This window comes from Hylobates moloch, unplaced genomic scaffold (assembly GCF_009828535.3).
Source record: "Hylobates moloch isolate HMO894 unplaced genomic scaffold, HMol_V3 SCAFFOLD_5, whole genome shotgun sequence".
Lineage (NCBI taxonomy): Eukaryota > Metazoa > Chordata > Mammalia > Primates > Hylobatidae > Hylobates > Hylobates moloch.
Genome location: NW_026652280.1, coordinates 26,855,165 through 26,873,047, shown reverse-complemented (window position 1 = coordinate 26,873,047; position 17,883 = coordinate 26,855,165). Strand labels below are relative to the sequence as shown.

The following is a 17,883-nucleotide window of genomic DNA, read 5'->3' as shown; positions in this document are numbered from 1 at the left end:
AAAGAACTTCACCTGGATGCACAGCCAACAGACCGACCTTTTAAAGCTTATAAATGCTAAATCTATTACCAAAAGGAATGGAGTGTTGAGGAGAGCTTAACATAAGATGGCAGCTCTGAGCTTTAATGCCCCTCGCTGCGAATCAGCAGTATCACCTCAGAACAGGGTCCTCAGACTACAGCCCAAAGGAGCGCCAACTTTGGCCCTCTGCCTGTTTTTGTAATAATGGTTTATCATTTGTAGATTGTTATCTTTTACATGGCAGCATAAGTATCCATATACTATCCTCAATTTTACCTCTTGGTCCACAAAGCTCAAAAAAATTTGCTATCTGGCCCTTGATAGAAAGTTTGCCTTAGCACTGTCTCAGAATACGACAGAAAATGTTATCAGTATAGATGCTGATAAGCATGGTTTTTATTGACAGTAGCACAGGCACATCTTGCTTAATGATGGGAATCGTGCTGAGAAATGTGTAGTTAGGTGATTTTGTCATCGTGTAAGCATCATAGAGTGTCCTCACACAAACTTTAGATGGTACACACACCTAAGTTGCATGGTGTAGCCTATTGCTCATAAACTACAAATCTGTACAGCACGTTATTGTACTAAATACTATAGGCAGTTACTGTAGGTAGCATGTTGGTATTTGTGTATCAAAACATAGAAAAGCCACAGCAAATATTTTGTACAAGAGGTTAAAAATGATGCGCTTGTATATGGCACTTACCATGAATGGAGCTTGCGGGATGAGAAGTGAGTCAATGAGTGAGTGGTAATCGAATGCAAAGGCCTAGGAAGTTACCGTATTAACTGTAGACTTTATAAACACTGTAAGCCTAGGCTACACCAAATTTATTTTAAAAATTATTTTCTTCCATGACAAATTCACCTTAGCTTACTGTAACATTTTTACTCTATAAACCTTTAATTTTCTTTTTTTCTTTTTTTTTTTTTTTTAGACTAAGTCTCACTCTGTCACCCAGGCTGGAGTGCAGTGGCACAAACATGGCTCAATGTAGCCTCAACCTCCTGGATTCAAGCAGTCTTCCTGCTTTAACCTGCTGAGACTACAGGTGCACACTACCACACCTGGCTATTTTTTTTAAAAAAAAGTTTTTGTAGAGATGGAGTCTTGACATGTTGCTCAGGCTGGTCTTAAACTCCTGACCTCAAATGATCCTCTCGCCTCGGCCTTCCTAATTGTATGTGCTAGAATTTTATACTACTGGCACAGTAGGTTTGTTTATAGTAGCATCACCACAGACATGTGAGTAATGTGTTGCACTACTACATTACAATGGCTGTGATGTCACTAGGCAATAGGAATTTTTCAGCTCCATTACAATCTTATAAGACCACTATCGTACATGCAGTCCATCATTAACCAAAACGTTATTATGCAGCTCATGACTGTACTGAGTAGTCTCAGTCATTCACAGCCAACCTAGCAGAATTAGGTCCATTTTTTTTAAACATATGTTATGATTTTTCTTTCACGGATTGAAGAAATTTTTCCAAATTATTTGTTTTTGTCTATCTATGTTTGGTTATTCAACAGGTATTTGTTAAATACCTCTGAAATAGGCAAGGGTTCCCAGGGGTGGTATGAAATAAACAAGTATGATTCATGTTTGCTCCCTTGGAGTTTGCAACATAATAAGGTAGAAATTCTCAAAAATATGATCTGCAACAGGAAGATCAGAGCCACAAGAGAGGTACAATAAAGGGCTATCACTTCTGAGAGCTGAGTCTGTCACTGCTATTCAGTGAAGACTTTCTGTCTCTGCACAGGCCTGTGTCTACCATTTACATTTTTTTGTAAAAGAGGAACCTGATGAGAATTTATGTTTACAGTGTGGCTTAAAATGTATAACTAGCTCTAAGGTACTACTGGAAATCACACCATGTCAGAGGCCATGTGAATGCCATCGGCACTGGCCCCTGCCTGCTAGTATGGTGGGTCCAAGGTACTAACCAAGAGCTTTCTTTTGCAATTGAGAATACCTTCTGTTTTCATATGCATTATAAAAACTGTTCTATTAATCTACTTGGAATCATCTGGGGCTCTTTCTTTTTTGAACAACCCACATAGAGTCCCTCAAAAACCCTATTGATGCTATCTTTAAAATGGGTCCTGAATATGGATTCTAGGAAAGGCTCTAATTAGAATATTTTTGGAATTTGCAACAACCAACGCCTGCATCCAGTAAGCCCTTTTAAGTAGAGGCATGCATATTTCTTCATCTTTTAGTTTCCTTCAGGTGAAGACACATGAATAGGTCCTTCATCCTTGAGGTTCACATTAGACCGTGAATAAGTTGCACAGATAGATGCTGGAAATTCCCTTACAGTTCTGACCTTCTAGAGAGGCTTCATTCTTGCTCCCCAAGTCATCTCCCATGGAACTTAAATCACCATCTATAAAACAAGTTTATCTGAGAAGTCCTATAATAAATGCTGACCTCGTGAGCAGTTTAAAACTCATTGGTGCTTAGTTCCAAAGCTAATGTTTCTGTTATCACTGTGGGTTTTCCTTCTTGATGCCATTCATGGACTAAGCAGAAAAATATCACCTTTCTATTGAGACAAGGCACAGTAAATATCATGACAAAATGAATGACAGCATTTTAATGAAAACCACTATTTGGCCTCTATCTTGAGAAAATTGGACTTGTTATAATACAAATGTTTTATCACTGATGAGTCCCCACATCAGAAGTTATGCCACAATGTCAACCATGAGGTTTGCTGAATTTTTAAGGTTTTCCCTGGACCTGTCAGACCTTTGTGGAATTAATCCTTCGTATTTGTAATAGGAGTTTCCACAAGATGAATACTTCATTTCTCATGAATCATAATAAAGCAGCCTGCGCTTTGTCAGCAGAGTGACCTCTGCAGTCTTTTATCTTCAAAAGAAAAGATTAGACTCTATTTTATGGATAATGAGATAGGTTCTTGGTCTCTTGGCACCTTCAGTAACTGTACTTTTTGTGGTCTTGTTTCAGCCTGTGATAAACTGATCAGAGGGTGATTATAGCAAATCTCTTAGTATAACAAATTCCCTCCTAAATTTGAGGGTAATTTTTTTCTGTAAGTAGTAAAGTTAATAGGTGTGAACTCATAGACTTTTATAATATTAGAGCTGAAGATGACTTGAAGTGATTTAGTCCAGCCTCCTTGTTTTATTAATAAGTGAATTGATTCCCAGTGGTGTAGCCCACACTTAGAAGGCTAATGAGGGGCAGATCAGACAAAGAACTCAGGTCTCCTGACCCCTGTGCTGGGAGCTTTCTTTTGCAATTGAAAGTGCCTTCTTTTTTCATATAAATTACATAAATTGCTCTGTTAATCTCCTTGGAGTCTTCTGGGGCTCTTTTCTTTTTTGAGCTACCCTCATCTCATCCCTCAAAACCCTATTGACTCTATCTTTAAAAATGGGTCCTGAATATAACCATTTCTCATGACCTCTACTGCAATACCTTAGGCCAAATCTCATCATTTCTCACCTGAACAATGGAAATAGCCTCCAATCTAGTTTCTCTGCTTCTTCCAATGACCACTATTCTCAAAACAGCAACCAGAATGATCCTTTAAAACAGGGGTTCTCATCCTCACCACTACCGATGTTTTGGGATGGGGAATTTGTTCTTATGAGGGCCTGACCTGTGCATTGTAGGATGTGCTACATCCCTCTACACGGTGGATGCCAGTAGCACCCCTCTCAGTTGTGATAACCAGAAATGCCTCCAGACATCGCCAGAAATGTCCTAGGGGACAAAATTGTTCCTCCATTGACAACTACTACTTTAAAACATAAATTGGACCTTTTTGCTCTCCTTATTGAAACCCTTCTGTAAATTTGACAGAGTTAAAGCAAAATTCTTTCACTTGCCTATGAGGTCCCATTCAATCTCACTGTGAGCCCTCAGACCTTGCTTGCTGGAACTCTCTCATTCAGTCCAACCCAGCTATTCCTGGGATGGGCTGGTCACACCTGCCTGGGTGCCTTAGCATCCTCTGCCTGCGATGTTCTTCCCCTATATATCTGCTCCACGTCTGTGATGAACTGAGGGTTTGCATCCCCCAGAATTCATGTATCAAAATCCTAACCCCCAATGTTATAGTATTAAGAGGTGGGACTTTGGGGAGATAATTCGGGTTGGACAAGATCATAAAGGTAAGTCCCCCACGACAGGATTACTTTTCCTATAAGAAGAAGAAGAGACATCCAGCTCTCTGTCTCCCCACGAACAAAGAGGTCATGTGAGCACACAGTGAGATAGTGGCCACCTACTAGCCAAGAAAAGATGCCTGAGAATGAGACCTGCCTTGCTAACACCTGGATCCCGTACTTCCCAGCTTCTAAATCTGTCGGAAATAAATCTTTTTAAGCCACCCAATCTATGGTATTTTGTTATGGCAGCTGAAGCAGACTATGACAATATCCTTCTTCACAATATTCAGGTCTTTGCTCAAGTCTTGCCCTCCTCTATGAAACCTTCTCCAAATCCCACAACTCCTTCCTTTCCCTCTTGATTTTCTTCTATAGCACTTAGTCTCTTCTGACATTGTACATATTTGCTCAGTTAGTTCTTTACTGTCTGTTCCTTCCTACTAGAATATAAAACCTAGAAGGATAGGGATTATTAGGCTGTTTATTAGGGATTATTCAAGGCTGTTTGTTCCCAGCCTTGAATAATGCCTGATGCAGTAGGTGCTCAATAAATATTAGATAGATGAAGGAATGGCATGAAGATGTTTTAAAGATCTTTTACACCACTGCTAAGCATTACAGTAAAAACAAAATAATATTACAAAGTTTATTATTTCAATTGCATTTTGTCAATGTAATATTTTTCCTTTGGCCTTTAAAGCAAAATTTCAAACTTAATAGGCTTACTGACAAAGTGCTACAAAAAATGTGCCACTGAAAAGAAGGCAATTTTCCAAGTAGGAGTGAGAACTATGACACATAGCATGAATGAATTCCCCTTTGAGAAAACGTAACCGAAAACAATCCAATTAAGAATGGGCATAGAAGGATCCTTAAAATAACAAGTATCAAATTTGAATATAAAATATGATCACATCCATGTGGATAATGAAGCAAATCATTATAAATGAAGAAATAAATAATTTCCTGGAAGGAAATGCACAGAAACTTTAACAGTTTCGGTTAAAATGATCATTATTGGATAAGCAAGGTTATGGACAATTATTATGATATATGATTTTATGTCCATATTTTTGTATTGTGTACACTAAATATGGGTAACTTAATAAGAGGTTTCTAAAAGTTGATCGGTCACTTCACAATAAATGGCATCACCAAAGCTTGTCTACTTGGCTGCCATCAAAATGGAGATGATCTCATGCACTGGGTACTCCTTAAATCACACTTTTTCTAAATACTCACGAGAACACTTCTTAGTGTTTTAGCTGACAGTTCTGCATTTATAAAATGCCATCCCTCTCTCTACTTAGAGAAAGACTGATGAAAAACATGGAAGAGAAAGCTAGCTTCTATTTTATCAAACTGAGAGGGAAGAAGGCTCAAACCCAGGGCAGATTAAGCAACACCTCAAAGTTTCTCTTTTTAGTGTTAATTTTGTATGAGACCTGGGGCATGATAACCTACATGTCCGGAAATGTTACTTGTTGGGCTGGAAAAAAAATTTCATTACAATTTGCCCCAGTATCACACAGCAAAATCAAACCGTGGCTTAGAGAGTTAGCTCTTGGGGCAACAAAGGAATGAGGAAGTTACTCTCCCGCTCCAACTTAGCCCTTATTATTGTTCTTTACCATTGGATTTAGCCAGAGGACACTCAGGCAGTTGCCTGGGGCACACACTTCTTGCCCTTTAAAAACCTCAGATCTCTGCAAAGCTTCTTCAGCTTTGTGGAAGATGCCATGTGCTCGGAATGTCAGATGTGGAGCCTCTGTGTGGACTCACTAAGAGATTTCAGCTGGGACAGTTGCTTCGTGAACTCCACATCTTACCTTTATATTTCCAAATTTAGTTCCTTGTAAAGGAAGAGAAAAAGAAGAATCAGGGTGTCAAGAGCAAATCGGTTCAGCACCCTTTTGCTGAGAATATTTGGTGGTGTTGCACTTGGTCAGCAAATGTCCTGACACTAAAATCACTTTTCCTGATTCAGTCATGCTAGCTTTCCAAGAATTTACTCTTCTCTAGATATGTGACAACTGAGGAGCATAGTAGGAATTTATTTGCTAGTTGCTTACTTTAGCTATGGTCTTAAGAAGGAATTTCATGGAGGATAGGTTTCTCAGATAAAATACAGGATGCTCTGTTATATTTGATCTTGAGTAAATAACAAATAATATTTTAGTATAAGTAGGTCTTATGCAATATTTAGTATAAGTGTTTAGGACATGTTTATACTAAAATTTATACTAAATTTGTTTTTCATATGAAATTCTAATATAACTTGTGTCCTTAATTTTTGTTTACTAAGTCTGGTGACTCTGATGAGGGAGGAATTTGACTGTTCCTTTTAAATTTTCACTTAAATTTTCATCCATAGCTTCCCTATATTTTAATGATCCTTAATAAATTCCCGTAGTAAAATGCATATGTTTTCTTTCCTGATCAGCCTTTTTTTACATTATTTAAGTTCAGGAATTAATTCCACATAACTTAATTCATTTCTGATTTGCAACTTTTAGTAATAAAAATTTGTCTTAAATGGCTTTAAAATGTTAGTCTCTGGCAACTGCGGAATGAACATAATCTTTTAAAAATATGACCATGTGTTCTGCCAATTTTTTTTAATGTCTTATCAAAGTGAATAAAATGGCACCAGTGCTTCACAGGAACCCCAATAGTCATAGGTGCTGGTCCTTTGGTGAGTGTACACTTTCTCTCTCTGGTCTAGTGGAAATTAAAGTCTTCCATTAATGGGAAATACACAAAGCACACCCTCAGGCTACAGCACAGTAAAATGGCTATTAACTGAACTAGACTAAGGGGCAGATCAGCCTGGTAAGTGTCTATGATTATACTGTGGAACTAAAATGGAATAAAAGAAAGGCAATGTGATAAAGAATACTGGATGAACCCAAACTTCTTTTGGAAGAGGATTGTAGTTATTTTCGCTGTTTAGAATAAATCCTCTTATAGTCCCTTAGGTGAAGAATCGAGAATATTCCAAGGAATATTCTACATGTCCAAATGACCATGGAAGTTTAATTTTGCTTAATGGAGTAAGGCCATTTGGGGCCCAAACAGTGTGCTGGTTGTAATAGAGGAAAGATTAGGTATTGTAAACAATAGCCCTCTTTTTTGATCCTTTCTCCACTTCAGCCTTTCAAAGAGAAATATATAATAAATATTAATAAAACATGTGTTGAAATAAGTGTTCAATTATTTGCCTTTCTAGATTATCCTTCTAAGTTCACCTACTTACTTAGAAAAATAATCAACCCAAATTACACAAATTCCTCAAATATGAAAAATCATGACAAGATAGTACAAGGGACACAAGAACCCCCTTGCTCCAATCCAGGCCACCAGATGTTTTGGAGCAAAGTTCTAGAGCTTTAGTTAACGTGAGAATTCCCTGGAAGACTTCTTAAAGTACAGATTGCTGGGCTCTACTGCCACAGTTTCTGATTGGGTAGGTATGGGGCAGGGCCTAGAATTGTGCATTTTTAAATGTATTTTTATTTTTAATTGGCACATAATAGTTGCACACATTTATAGGATATAGGCTGATATTTTATTACATGTATACAATGTTTGGTGATCAAATCAGACTAATTAGCATATCTATCACCTCAAATAGTTATCATTTGTTTGGGTTGGGAACATTCAAAATCATCTCTTCCAGCCATTTGAAAATGTTCACAAATTATTGTTAACTTTAGTCACCATACAGTGCTATAGAGCATTAGAACTTACTCCTCCTGTCTAACTGTAATTTTGTATTCCTTAAGCAACCTCTCTCTATCCCCTCCCCACCCTTCCCAGCCTCTAGTAACCATTATTCTACTTAACATTGTGCATTTTCAGCAGTTTTCCAGGAGGTGTTGCTATTGCTAGTCTAGGGACTGTACTTTGAGAACCACTGTTTCAGAATTTATATTCTGATATACTAAACCCAGTGAAGTTAACGTATGATTAGAGATTCTGTTAATTCATGTTTGTTTGTTTTTGTTTTTTAAATTTCCTGCTCCATTGCATAGCCTCACAAGTATTATAATTTTTTTCCAGTGCTAAAGACCAGAATTACAGTTGTACATGTAATTGATATTTGATAAATTGAAAGTAGATTATATTGCATCATCCATAGAATTATTTTTATTTCCTTCAATGGAGTTATCTTTATTTGTCTTAAGCAAAAAGAAGCAAATGTGGTAGCATGTATTTCTGAGAAGAGATGATAGTGGCATGATTTTCTGGGTTGATATGAAGATTCAGGGATCATCAGAAACTCTAAGCATCCCAAAATGAAAGTTTGTGTAATTTTAAGTGATAAAATTATGCATAGCAAGTTCTATGGGGATTTGTATGACATTTTCTAATCTCAAAATCTTGTAGGAGCTTTTTTCCCCACTTCCATGCTACTTTTTATAAATTTCATTTTGAGTTTCTATTGCCTTACCCAGAAGCTTTTACATTTTGGACCTGGAAAGATATTTCTGACTCCACAGAGAATTATTTTTTACACTTAACAATGTTTGATATTGTAGATGAAATGTCATACCTTAAAAGCCTCATTTTAAGTTAGTTTGCCTCTGCGACTGAATGGTCTTTGGAACTAAGAAGAATATGATAAAGAGAGCAAGCACAAAGGGACTAAGCTTAGAGAAATAATTGTACTATTTGATCATTTTGGTGAGTTTCTAAAATACATTAAGAATATTCTCTATGTATAGATAATTAATATAAACCTGAAATGTCTTTGGCAGTGTTATTTCTGATGCTTATTTATGTCTGAGAAAACTAAAACAAATAGATAATAAAAGTTCTCCTTTGGATCATTCCTCAAGGGTAGGCCTTCTTTTATATCCTCATCAGGAAGCATGGAAGGTTTTGCTATCTTGGTATCTGCTTACAAACTATCATTTTACAGAAAAAAAAAAAAAAAAAAGCAGGAGAAGAAGAAAGAGGAGGTGGAGAAGGAGGAAGTGTAAGGGGAGGAGGAGGAGGCGGAGAAGGCCCAATGATGATCTGACACTTAATTACTTTTCTTCAAACCATTATAGATAAGAAAAGCTAGCCAATAGTTAAATCCATATATAGCTTTATCCCTATATTTTAACCAAAGATTTAGAAATCTTCCCAAACCAACATTTGGAGAGAGAGAGAGATGGAAACACTCATTTTTATGGTGAACTCTGATGTCAGACTCTGTTGTGTAAGTTTCTTAATGGATGGGATTTTGGAGCTTTCCGGTCGATTTCTCCACAATATATTATAGTTGCCTTAAGTAATTTTATGGCAAAGTTAAAAGGATTTCTTTCTTTATGAAGCAAGGATTGGAAATGTAACTATTTGAGGGTTCAAGGGAATGGCCACTGGACATCTTAAAAATAAAACCAAACAAAATAAACTTCTCCATTAGGTTTTCTCCTGGATGAAATCCTCACCGTTGTAACTCTAATGAAAAATTCTCTGCAGCATTGTAAAATAGGAAGTTGAGTTTTGATTCTCAAAATGAGTTCTTCTGTTGCCTTCCCATGACCTCCTTTCATGCGTTTTCCAGGAGCTCTACACTTTGATTGAACTCTGAGTACCTAAATCCAGACTACAACTTTTTCAGCCACAGGCTCCAAAGTTATTTCTGCTTCTTGTCTTCTTCAGTTTTATCATCTCTGTCTTCCTCTCTTCATACATTAAATCAGCGTAGTTGATTTAAGATTAATCCTTGGATGAAGTCATTTTATAAAATTATTTTATATTAAGAAATTGTATACTGGTGGGCAAAATCTCTCCAAATGGAACCAGTACGCTAAGAGAAAGAGTTGAGGGGGATCTAAATTGATGTCAATGTAATGTATTCGTGGGACACTTCTTAGCCTTGTGTGAAATACAAGGAAGTTGAAGGTAGCCTTGCCTGATGACACAGGGTATTTGTCAGTGCCGCTTCGCCAGCTGGAAATCTTCCACAACACGCAGCACTCCTGCCTGGGCCTCACTGGGTTCCGAGCTGGCCGCTGGGCTGGTTCTGCCCACTCAGTCTGACAGGCTGCGGTCGGCTGCTGCTACGACCCCTGATCCCACGCCCACCATAGGCGTGCCAGGCATGGAGCGGTGAGCGGTGTGTGAGTGAGTGAGTACGGAATCCAGCCACGGCACAGAGCCAGGTGCGCCAGCTGCTGCAGTGCGGCGGGCAGATTTAGGTGCCGGCACAAGCGCTGGTTCCCTGTGAGGCGGCAGCTGGACCAGGCATACTGCAAGCAAATTCTGCCTTCGATGCTGGTGTCTGGACTTGGGGAACACGGTGACACCCAAAAAACTTAGAGACGCCAACAACCACAGAGCCCCAAAAGGGTGTTACAGCATGTCACCGTTTGTTTGTTCCCATAGCCCAGCAAACAAGGGTGTGTCAGAGCTCTGGCTCAGGGAGTCCCAAGGTCTGCGCCTCCAGAAGGGTTGCAGCTCTTCTCTCCTTCCTTTCACATGCAGCACAGTGAACGGGGCAGGAGGTGGGCAGGAGTGTGTTTTGTCTCCTTTGTGTTACAGCTCATTCAGTCCTGCTGCCCCACTGTGGCCCACAGCTCTTGGGCTGGCCCGGCCCCACTGCCGCTTCTTGTCGTCTTGGGTGGCCACTCGGGCAGCAGTGGAAGGCTGGAGGGCTACAGTGTTACAGCTCCTTTTGCACCTGCTGTTCAGTGGGTCCCGGGTTCTTGTCCTGCATCCAAGAAGAATGAGGTTGCGTGGATAACTGGAGAGTGAGCAAGGCGGAGAAAAGTTTTACTGAGTGACAGAACATCTCTGGGCGGAGAGGTGATCTGCAGTGGGTAGTCCCCAGGTGTGGCTGAATCTGGAGTTTTTATAGGCTCAGAATGTGGGAGGTGCAAGCTGTAGGTAGTCATGGAAAAGACAATATTGGATTGGTTAAAAAGCATTATTCAGGCTGGGCCCATTGGCTCATGCATGTAATCCCAGCACTTCGGGAGGCTGAGGCAGGCGGAACAACTGAGGTCAGGAGCTCGAGACCAGCCTGGCCAACCATGGCCAACATGGCCGTCTCTACTGAAAATACAAAAATTAGCCAGGTGTGGTGGCACATGCCTGTAATCCCAGTTACTGGGGAAGCTGAGGCAGGAGAGTCGCCTGAGGCGAAGGCTGCAGTGAGACAAGATAGCATCAGCCTGGGAGACAGAGCCGGACTCCATCGCCCAAAATAAAGGAAAAAAAAAAAGAATTATTCAGAAAGAACCAATCAGGAAAGAACAGGCAAACAGGAACAGAAGTTCTCACTCTGGTTACAGACTCCATTCAGAACCAGCAGCCCAGTTTTCAGGCTTTAGGCTTTTTTTGGCTTGAAGGTTGGGTTTCACTGGGGACCCACTCCTGTCTGCCTGGGAATTTGTCTGCCTCCTGCCACTGTCACTAACATGAGCTGAAACTTAGAAAAGGAGACCAATAGAATCATATCTACTATTTCTCAATTAACTTGATTCACCAGGATCCATCTTTTCTATAAAACTAATCACTAATGCAAGTTACTTAAAGCAGTGAGGTGCCTATATCCCAAAACCATATATTCAAAATATAATTGTTACAAAAAGCTCAAATTGCCATTGAACTGCAAGGGTAATTGTGTTGAAGAAAAGTTGATCTATGTACTCACAGCACTGAAAACTGTCATAACCTCCTTGTTTCAGACTAAGTGGATTATTTATTGTGATAATGGGCACATATGCTCATTAACATGTTGTCATAAACAGCTGTGTTAAATGTATTTTGTGTTCTGTGACATAAATAAGGTGCTCAACATGAGATTGTGTTTAAAATATAGACCCCAGGAAGAACAAAAAAGCAATAAATGCTTTCTAATATAGTTGCCTGGTCTTGAATTTCAAATTTATTTCTTCTTTATTAATGCTACTTGTATGGAAATTGTGGGTATTACTCTAGTAAAATATCTTGGCACTCAAGGACATTAGAACTTCTTTCTGCTGTCTCATCCTTAGTGTTTCTCAAGCCAGGTTTGCTAGCTTGTGTTTCTTTTCTGGTAGAGGAAGAGATCACGTAGACATGGGAAAGGCATTTTCAGCAAAATTAGCCTGCATTGATTCAGCAAGCTTAGAGCAGGGTTCATTTGACAGATGCTCTCAACTCAATCTTGCTCTAAAAGCCTCCAAACTAGATGTTGATCTTAGAGATCATCTAGTTCAACTTCTTAATTTTTGCAGATGAAGGAACTGAGTTTCTGAGGGCTTGAAAGACCTTTCTGAGTCATGAATTTTGAAGTGATAAAGCCAAGACCTAAGGCTAGATATCCAGACACCCAATTCAATGTACTTCCCGCTAGAAGAACAGGTTGTACTATAATTGGGTTGGCTACACCAAAAGGATCTGTGGGGAGAAGGAGCTTATTTGAAAATAAAGACACCAGGCTGCTGTCATCTGGGATCTTTATCAATATCATCTATAGTAGAGTTATGTGCTCACCATTATTTTACAATTTATATTAATTCAAGCAAAGTTCCAGATGCTTTCTGAGTGAGTGGCCAAGGTGAAAGGAATGATTATATGACAGTGAGTGACACAAGACATCATTGGGCAAAATAACAGACTTCAAACGTAAGTTTTAGAAAAATTGAGTATGCAGGAATGAAGCAAATAAAACCAGGGAGAAACCATAAGAAGCTGTTCTGCTTTCTCTTCACTGGAAAATGGGGTGTACAAAGATAGAAATAGTTCTGTCCATCAGAACCAGCATGAGTTAACCTCTTATGAGAATATGGATTACCTGCACTCTAGATGCCTGCCTTTTAAATGACAGATTGGAATGATTTTACAAAGTACAACTAAAAGTGTTCCCATTACAGAAAAATTAAGGAAGCTAATGAAGTCGAGGTTGCTATCCTGAAAAAAAAATGAAGACTAAAATATAATTTAGGTGGTATTTTTTAAGAAATGAAATGCTGTTTCAAACAAAGGGCTCTTAAAGAAAATGTCCATCTCTTCTGCATTTTCACACAAGGTGTTTCAGGAGAAAATGGGATTAAACATCAGCAAGAAAATTCAGTTAGACTCTTAAAATGATTAAATATTGAAAACAAGATACCAAGGGACACTATAGAATCTCTAGCCCCAAAGATTGTTCAAAATGAAATTGGAAGTAATTTGACTTGAATCATTTAAGTATACACCTGTCTGAGCAAATGGTGGAGCCAATGACCTCCTGAAACCTTGTCAAGGTCTTTGACTCAACATGTGAGTATTCCATCAAATGCTATACTGCCAGCTTCGAAAACAATATACTTTCACTGATTATACTTCCCTTCCTCCCCTCAAGATTCTTAAATGAGTTTCTATTACCCTTGTTGATTCTTTATGTTCATTTACATTTATGAAAAAAATTCAACTGTAATATTTATTTAGATTTCCAAGCCCATGAGAAACATTTGGATGAAAATTAAGACCCTTCAGGGATTTGTGATTTTAGGTAGTAGCTTTATTGACTTGCTTCTGCCAGTGGGATTTACCTATTTTAAAACCCACCTGAGCTTTGTCCTAAATAACTTTGCCCATGCTGTTCAGAGTTGACTTTTATTCTTATAGAACACTGTATCTGATTGGATTTTTTTAAAATTTCAATGGATGCCATAATCAGAATGAAGAGATAGAAATAGTCTCCCCAAAAATCTTAGCTACCACACTAATAACTATTGCTATTTTAAAATATCTAGTTTTATTTGGAAAATATTAGTTTTTTCTGTCTAAATTTTCATGTACTGACTGATATGTGGTAATAAGCATGCTAGGATTCATATGAATTTGTAATTTCTCATAACATTAACTTTGGGAGCCAATTGTTTTCTTAATTATGGTTACCTCGACTGGGTACTTTTTTGCTTATTTAACATAATATCCTTGATTTTAGTTTTTATTTATTCTTGGACATTGTTCAAAGCCCTCAGCTTTTGTGAAAAGCTTTATAAAGACAAGACAGGGAATCTAAGCCTGAGATTTATTTGAATACATGAACATATTTCCCTGTGCTCTCTTGTTTCAGGTTTTCAAATTAAAGCTTTCACAGCACTGCGCTTCCTCTCAGAACCTTCTGATGCCGTCACAATGCGGGGAGGAAATGTTCTTCTCGACTGCTCCGCGGAGTCTGACCGAGGAGTTCCCGTGATCAAGTGGAAGAAAGATGGCATCCATCTGGCCTTGGGAATGGATGAAAGGAAGCAGCAACTTTCAAATGGGTCTCTGCTGATACAAAACATCCTTCATTCCAGACACCACAAGCCAGATGAGGGACTTTACCAATGTGAGGCATCTTTAGGAGATTCTGGCTCAATTATTAGTCGGACAGCAAAAGTTGCAGTAGCAGGTAGGTGGATTCTTCCTTCTCTTCCTCCTCCTCCTTCCTCTCTTCTTCTTATTCTTTTTTGGGGATAAGAAAATAAGTTTTGTGGAAATGATGTACATTTTTAAAATCTTTTAAATTTTAAATTGACAATTATATATTTTTATGAGGTACAATGTCATGTTTTGATGTATGTATACATCGTGGAGTGGTTATATCAAGCTAATTAACATATCTGTCACCACATACTTATCTCTTTTCTGTGGTGAGAACATTTAAAATCTACTCTTTTAGCAATTTTGATATATACTATGCCGTGCAATAGATATTAAAAGCTTATTTCTTCTCTCTAACTGAAACCTTGTGCCCTTTGACAAACATCTTTCCATTCCTTACCACGCCCCATCTTCCCAAGCCTCTGGTAACCATTCTTCTCTCTAGTTCTATGAGTCTGACTTTTTTATAATAGATTCTACCTGTAAGTGAGATCATGCAGTATTTTTCTTTCAGTGCCTGGCATGTTTCCCTTAGCATAATATACTCTAGGTTCATCTGTGTTATCACAAATAACAGGATTTACTCTTTTTAAAGGCTGAATAGTATTCCATTGTGTGTGTGTATATATATCATATATACATATATATATATATCATATTTTCTTTACTCATTCACCCATTCGTGATTGATTCCACATCTTGGCTGTTGTGAATAGTGCTGCAATTAACATGGAGTATAGATATCTCTTATACACTCTCATTTCAATGCCTTTGGATATATACCCATAAGTGGGATTGTTGTATCATATGGTAATTCTAATTTTAGTTTTTTGAGAAAGCTACATAACCATTTTTCATAATGGCTAATTTACATTTTCACCAACAATGCACATTTTTAAGAAAAAGGAAAGATGTGAAAAGATTCATGTTTATTCTCTCATTGTTTTGACTAACCTTTCTCCTTAAATTAGCTTAGAAAACAGTCATAGGACCTCAACTGGCTGCATAATGTTATGAGATTTTTTTTTAAACAAAACTGTTTCAAGTTGACTTACTACTTATATCTAAGGGAGGACTTCTCATTAATGGAAAAATATTAGAAAGTATAATTTGCTAATTTTACTTCACAGCTTCATTAAATGCTAAACTTTTGCAGAGTCAATTTTTTTGTTGTTGGGCCTTAAGAAGAGTAAATTTTATTTTAATTATAGTGGCATGGCCTACAACATATACATCTCAAGTAAGAAATAAAAATTCCTCCTAGTGCTTCCAAATTTCTTAATGCTTGGTAACATGTTGGCTCAACAGCTGAGTAATAAGATGAACAGTTTTTGTTTTCACCTGGATACACTGAAGTCATGTAGACCCTGAAAAAATGGTACTGACCATTCCGGAACCCATGATATTGCTATTTCTGCCCCACTCTTCTGGTTAGAAGGTAGCTCATAATTATTTCTGTTGGCCCCTGAAATGTTAGACCTGCAAAGTGAAGAATCAGTTTTTTTACTTGTTTCTATAATGATTTGACCAAAACCTGTTTTTTTTTTTAACTTTTATATTGACCATAAAGCAAGGCAAGCAGATCCAACTTGAAATAAATTTAAGTTATGAATGGGTAAGCAGATTTAAAGGGCTGCTTTCAATGTAATCTTTAGTTCTCAGTAAAAACAAAATTGAATCATAGGCTGTTTAGTCATTTGTTATGGGTTTTCTTTCCCAGGTCCTACTTAGTCTAGTCTCATCTTGGAAGACTGATCAGAATAACTCATTTTCATCAATAACAGGACAATTGGGCAGAATCATCACTCCCTCATGCACTCTCCTAGTGAGGGTTTGAGAAAGTTGAAATCTGAAAGATGTGATTTTGTCAGGCGGTGCTATAAAGAATTACATCTCATAGATATGTGGTTAATTCCCATATGTAGCTTCAAACCACTCTTCTGTAGCTTCTTTTCTCCACTAAGAACTCTGTAGACTGAATGTTATTTCTCTCTAAAATGTGTATATTGAAATTCTAACCCCCAATGTAATAGCACTGGGAGGTGGAGCCTTTGAGAGATAATTAGATCATGGGGTGGAGCCCTCATGAATGTGATTAGTGCCCTTATAAAAGGAACCACAGAACACCCCTGCTCGTTTCACCATGTGAGGATACAATGAGGCGTCTGTAATCTGCAACCCAGAAGAGGACTCTCATCAGAAGCCAATCATGCTGGCACCCTGATCTCAGGTTTCCAGCCTCCAGAACTTTGAGAAATCAATGTCTATTGGTTACAGGCTACCCACTCCACGATACTTCGTGATAGCCAACCAAACTGATGAAGGCAGAGTTTTCCATAGTCAGTTAAGCCAGATTTTACCTCGAGGTAGACTGGCTAGCCATTCTGCTTTTCTTTGGACTGACCTGGTTTTTGCACTTGAAAGTCCCATATCCTGGGAAGCCACCTCAGTGCCAGGTAAAACCAGGACAGTGGGTCACTCTACCTCGAAGTGTCCCTGGTCTGCTTTAGCAATGACAGACTGAGGTGCAGATGCAGAAAACCCCCTCTACTCAGGAGACGGGCCAGGTGACATCCTGAACATGAAAATCAAGGCTATAAAGTAACTGGAACCTTGGAGTGATGGGTGTCTGAAATTTGATTGATGAGCATAAATTGTAGAGAGAACTGAATGTTAATGTTAATTATGATTGATTAGGAGAAACAAGTGGAATAAATGCTTCAGATTTGGTAACAGCAGCTTTCTCAGAATGTTCTAAATGAAGTGGAAAGTTGACAATTTGACTTTCAGTCACTAGAGAATTACTGGCCTCATAGATCCCACCCATCAGTTGTCCACAAGGCCAGAGGAGGTCTGCTGATTTGAATGAAGCAGGCTGATATTTTGATGCCTTATTACGAAAGGCAGCTGCCTATGCACTGTTAATGAAAATGGCCTGTTACATTGCAGTTTCAGTCTTCATGCAATCTACATTCACATTTACATGTGCTGTCTTTCAGCAGCAAAATGAAGAACAATTCCTTCTCTGTGAGATATTAAAATACAGTGGCTTGGACTTCAGTATTCTGTACAAGGATAGGCACACGGATTCAGTCACTGAGTTACAATCTCATATTAGATTGTATCATTTCAAGGCAATAAGGCTGTTCACAGCATTTTAAACACTTACCATGCTGTTTGGCAACACAGAATACATCAATGTTATGTCTGCTGAGGTTAAGATTGCCAAACCACTAGAATTCACAAGCGGCATATATCTTCCCAGTAATAAAGACCATGGACCTGATCTAATCTCAGTTTTAAAGCATTAGCACTCAATAAACCAGTCACCACTAAATGGTAACAGTAGGCTTTGCTTGGGTAAAACA

At 38.3% G+C, this 17,883-nt stretch overlaps 1 protein-coding gene across 2 annotated transcripts in view; it reads left to right on the top strand.

Annotated features, from left to right (window-relative positions):
• Positions 1–17,883, top strand: part of DCC (DCC netrin 1 receptor) — a 1,201,126-nt gene that overhangs the window by 404,239 nt on the left and 779,004 nt on the right. For both annotated transcript variants that reach the window (XM_032152264.2, XM_058438331.1), the window contains exon 2: positions 14,223–14,543. In XM_032152264.2, coding sequence (XP_032008155.1) covers positions 14,223–14,543 — 321 coding nt within the window. The remainder of the gene's footprint in view (positions 1–14,222; positions 14,544–17,883) is intronic.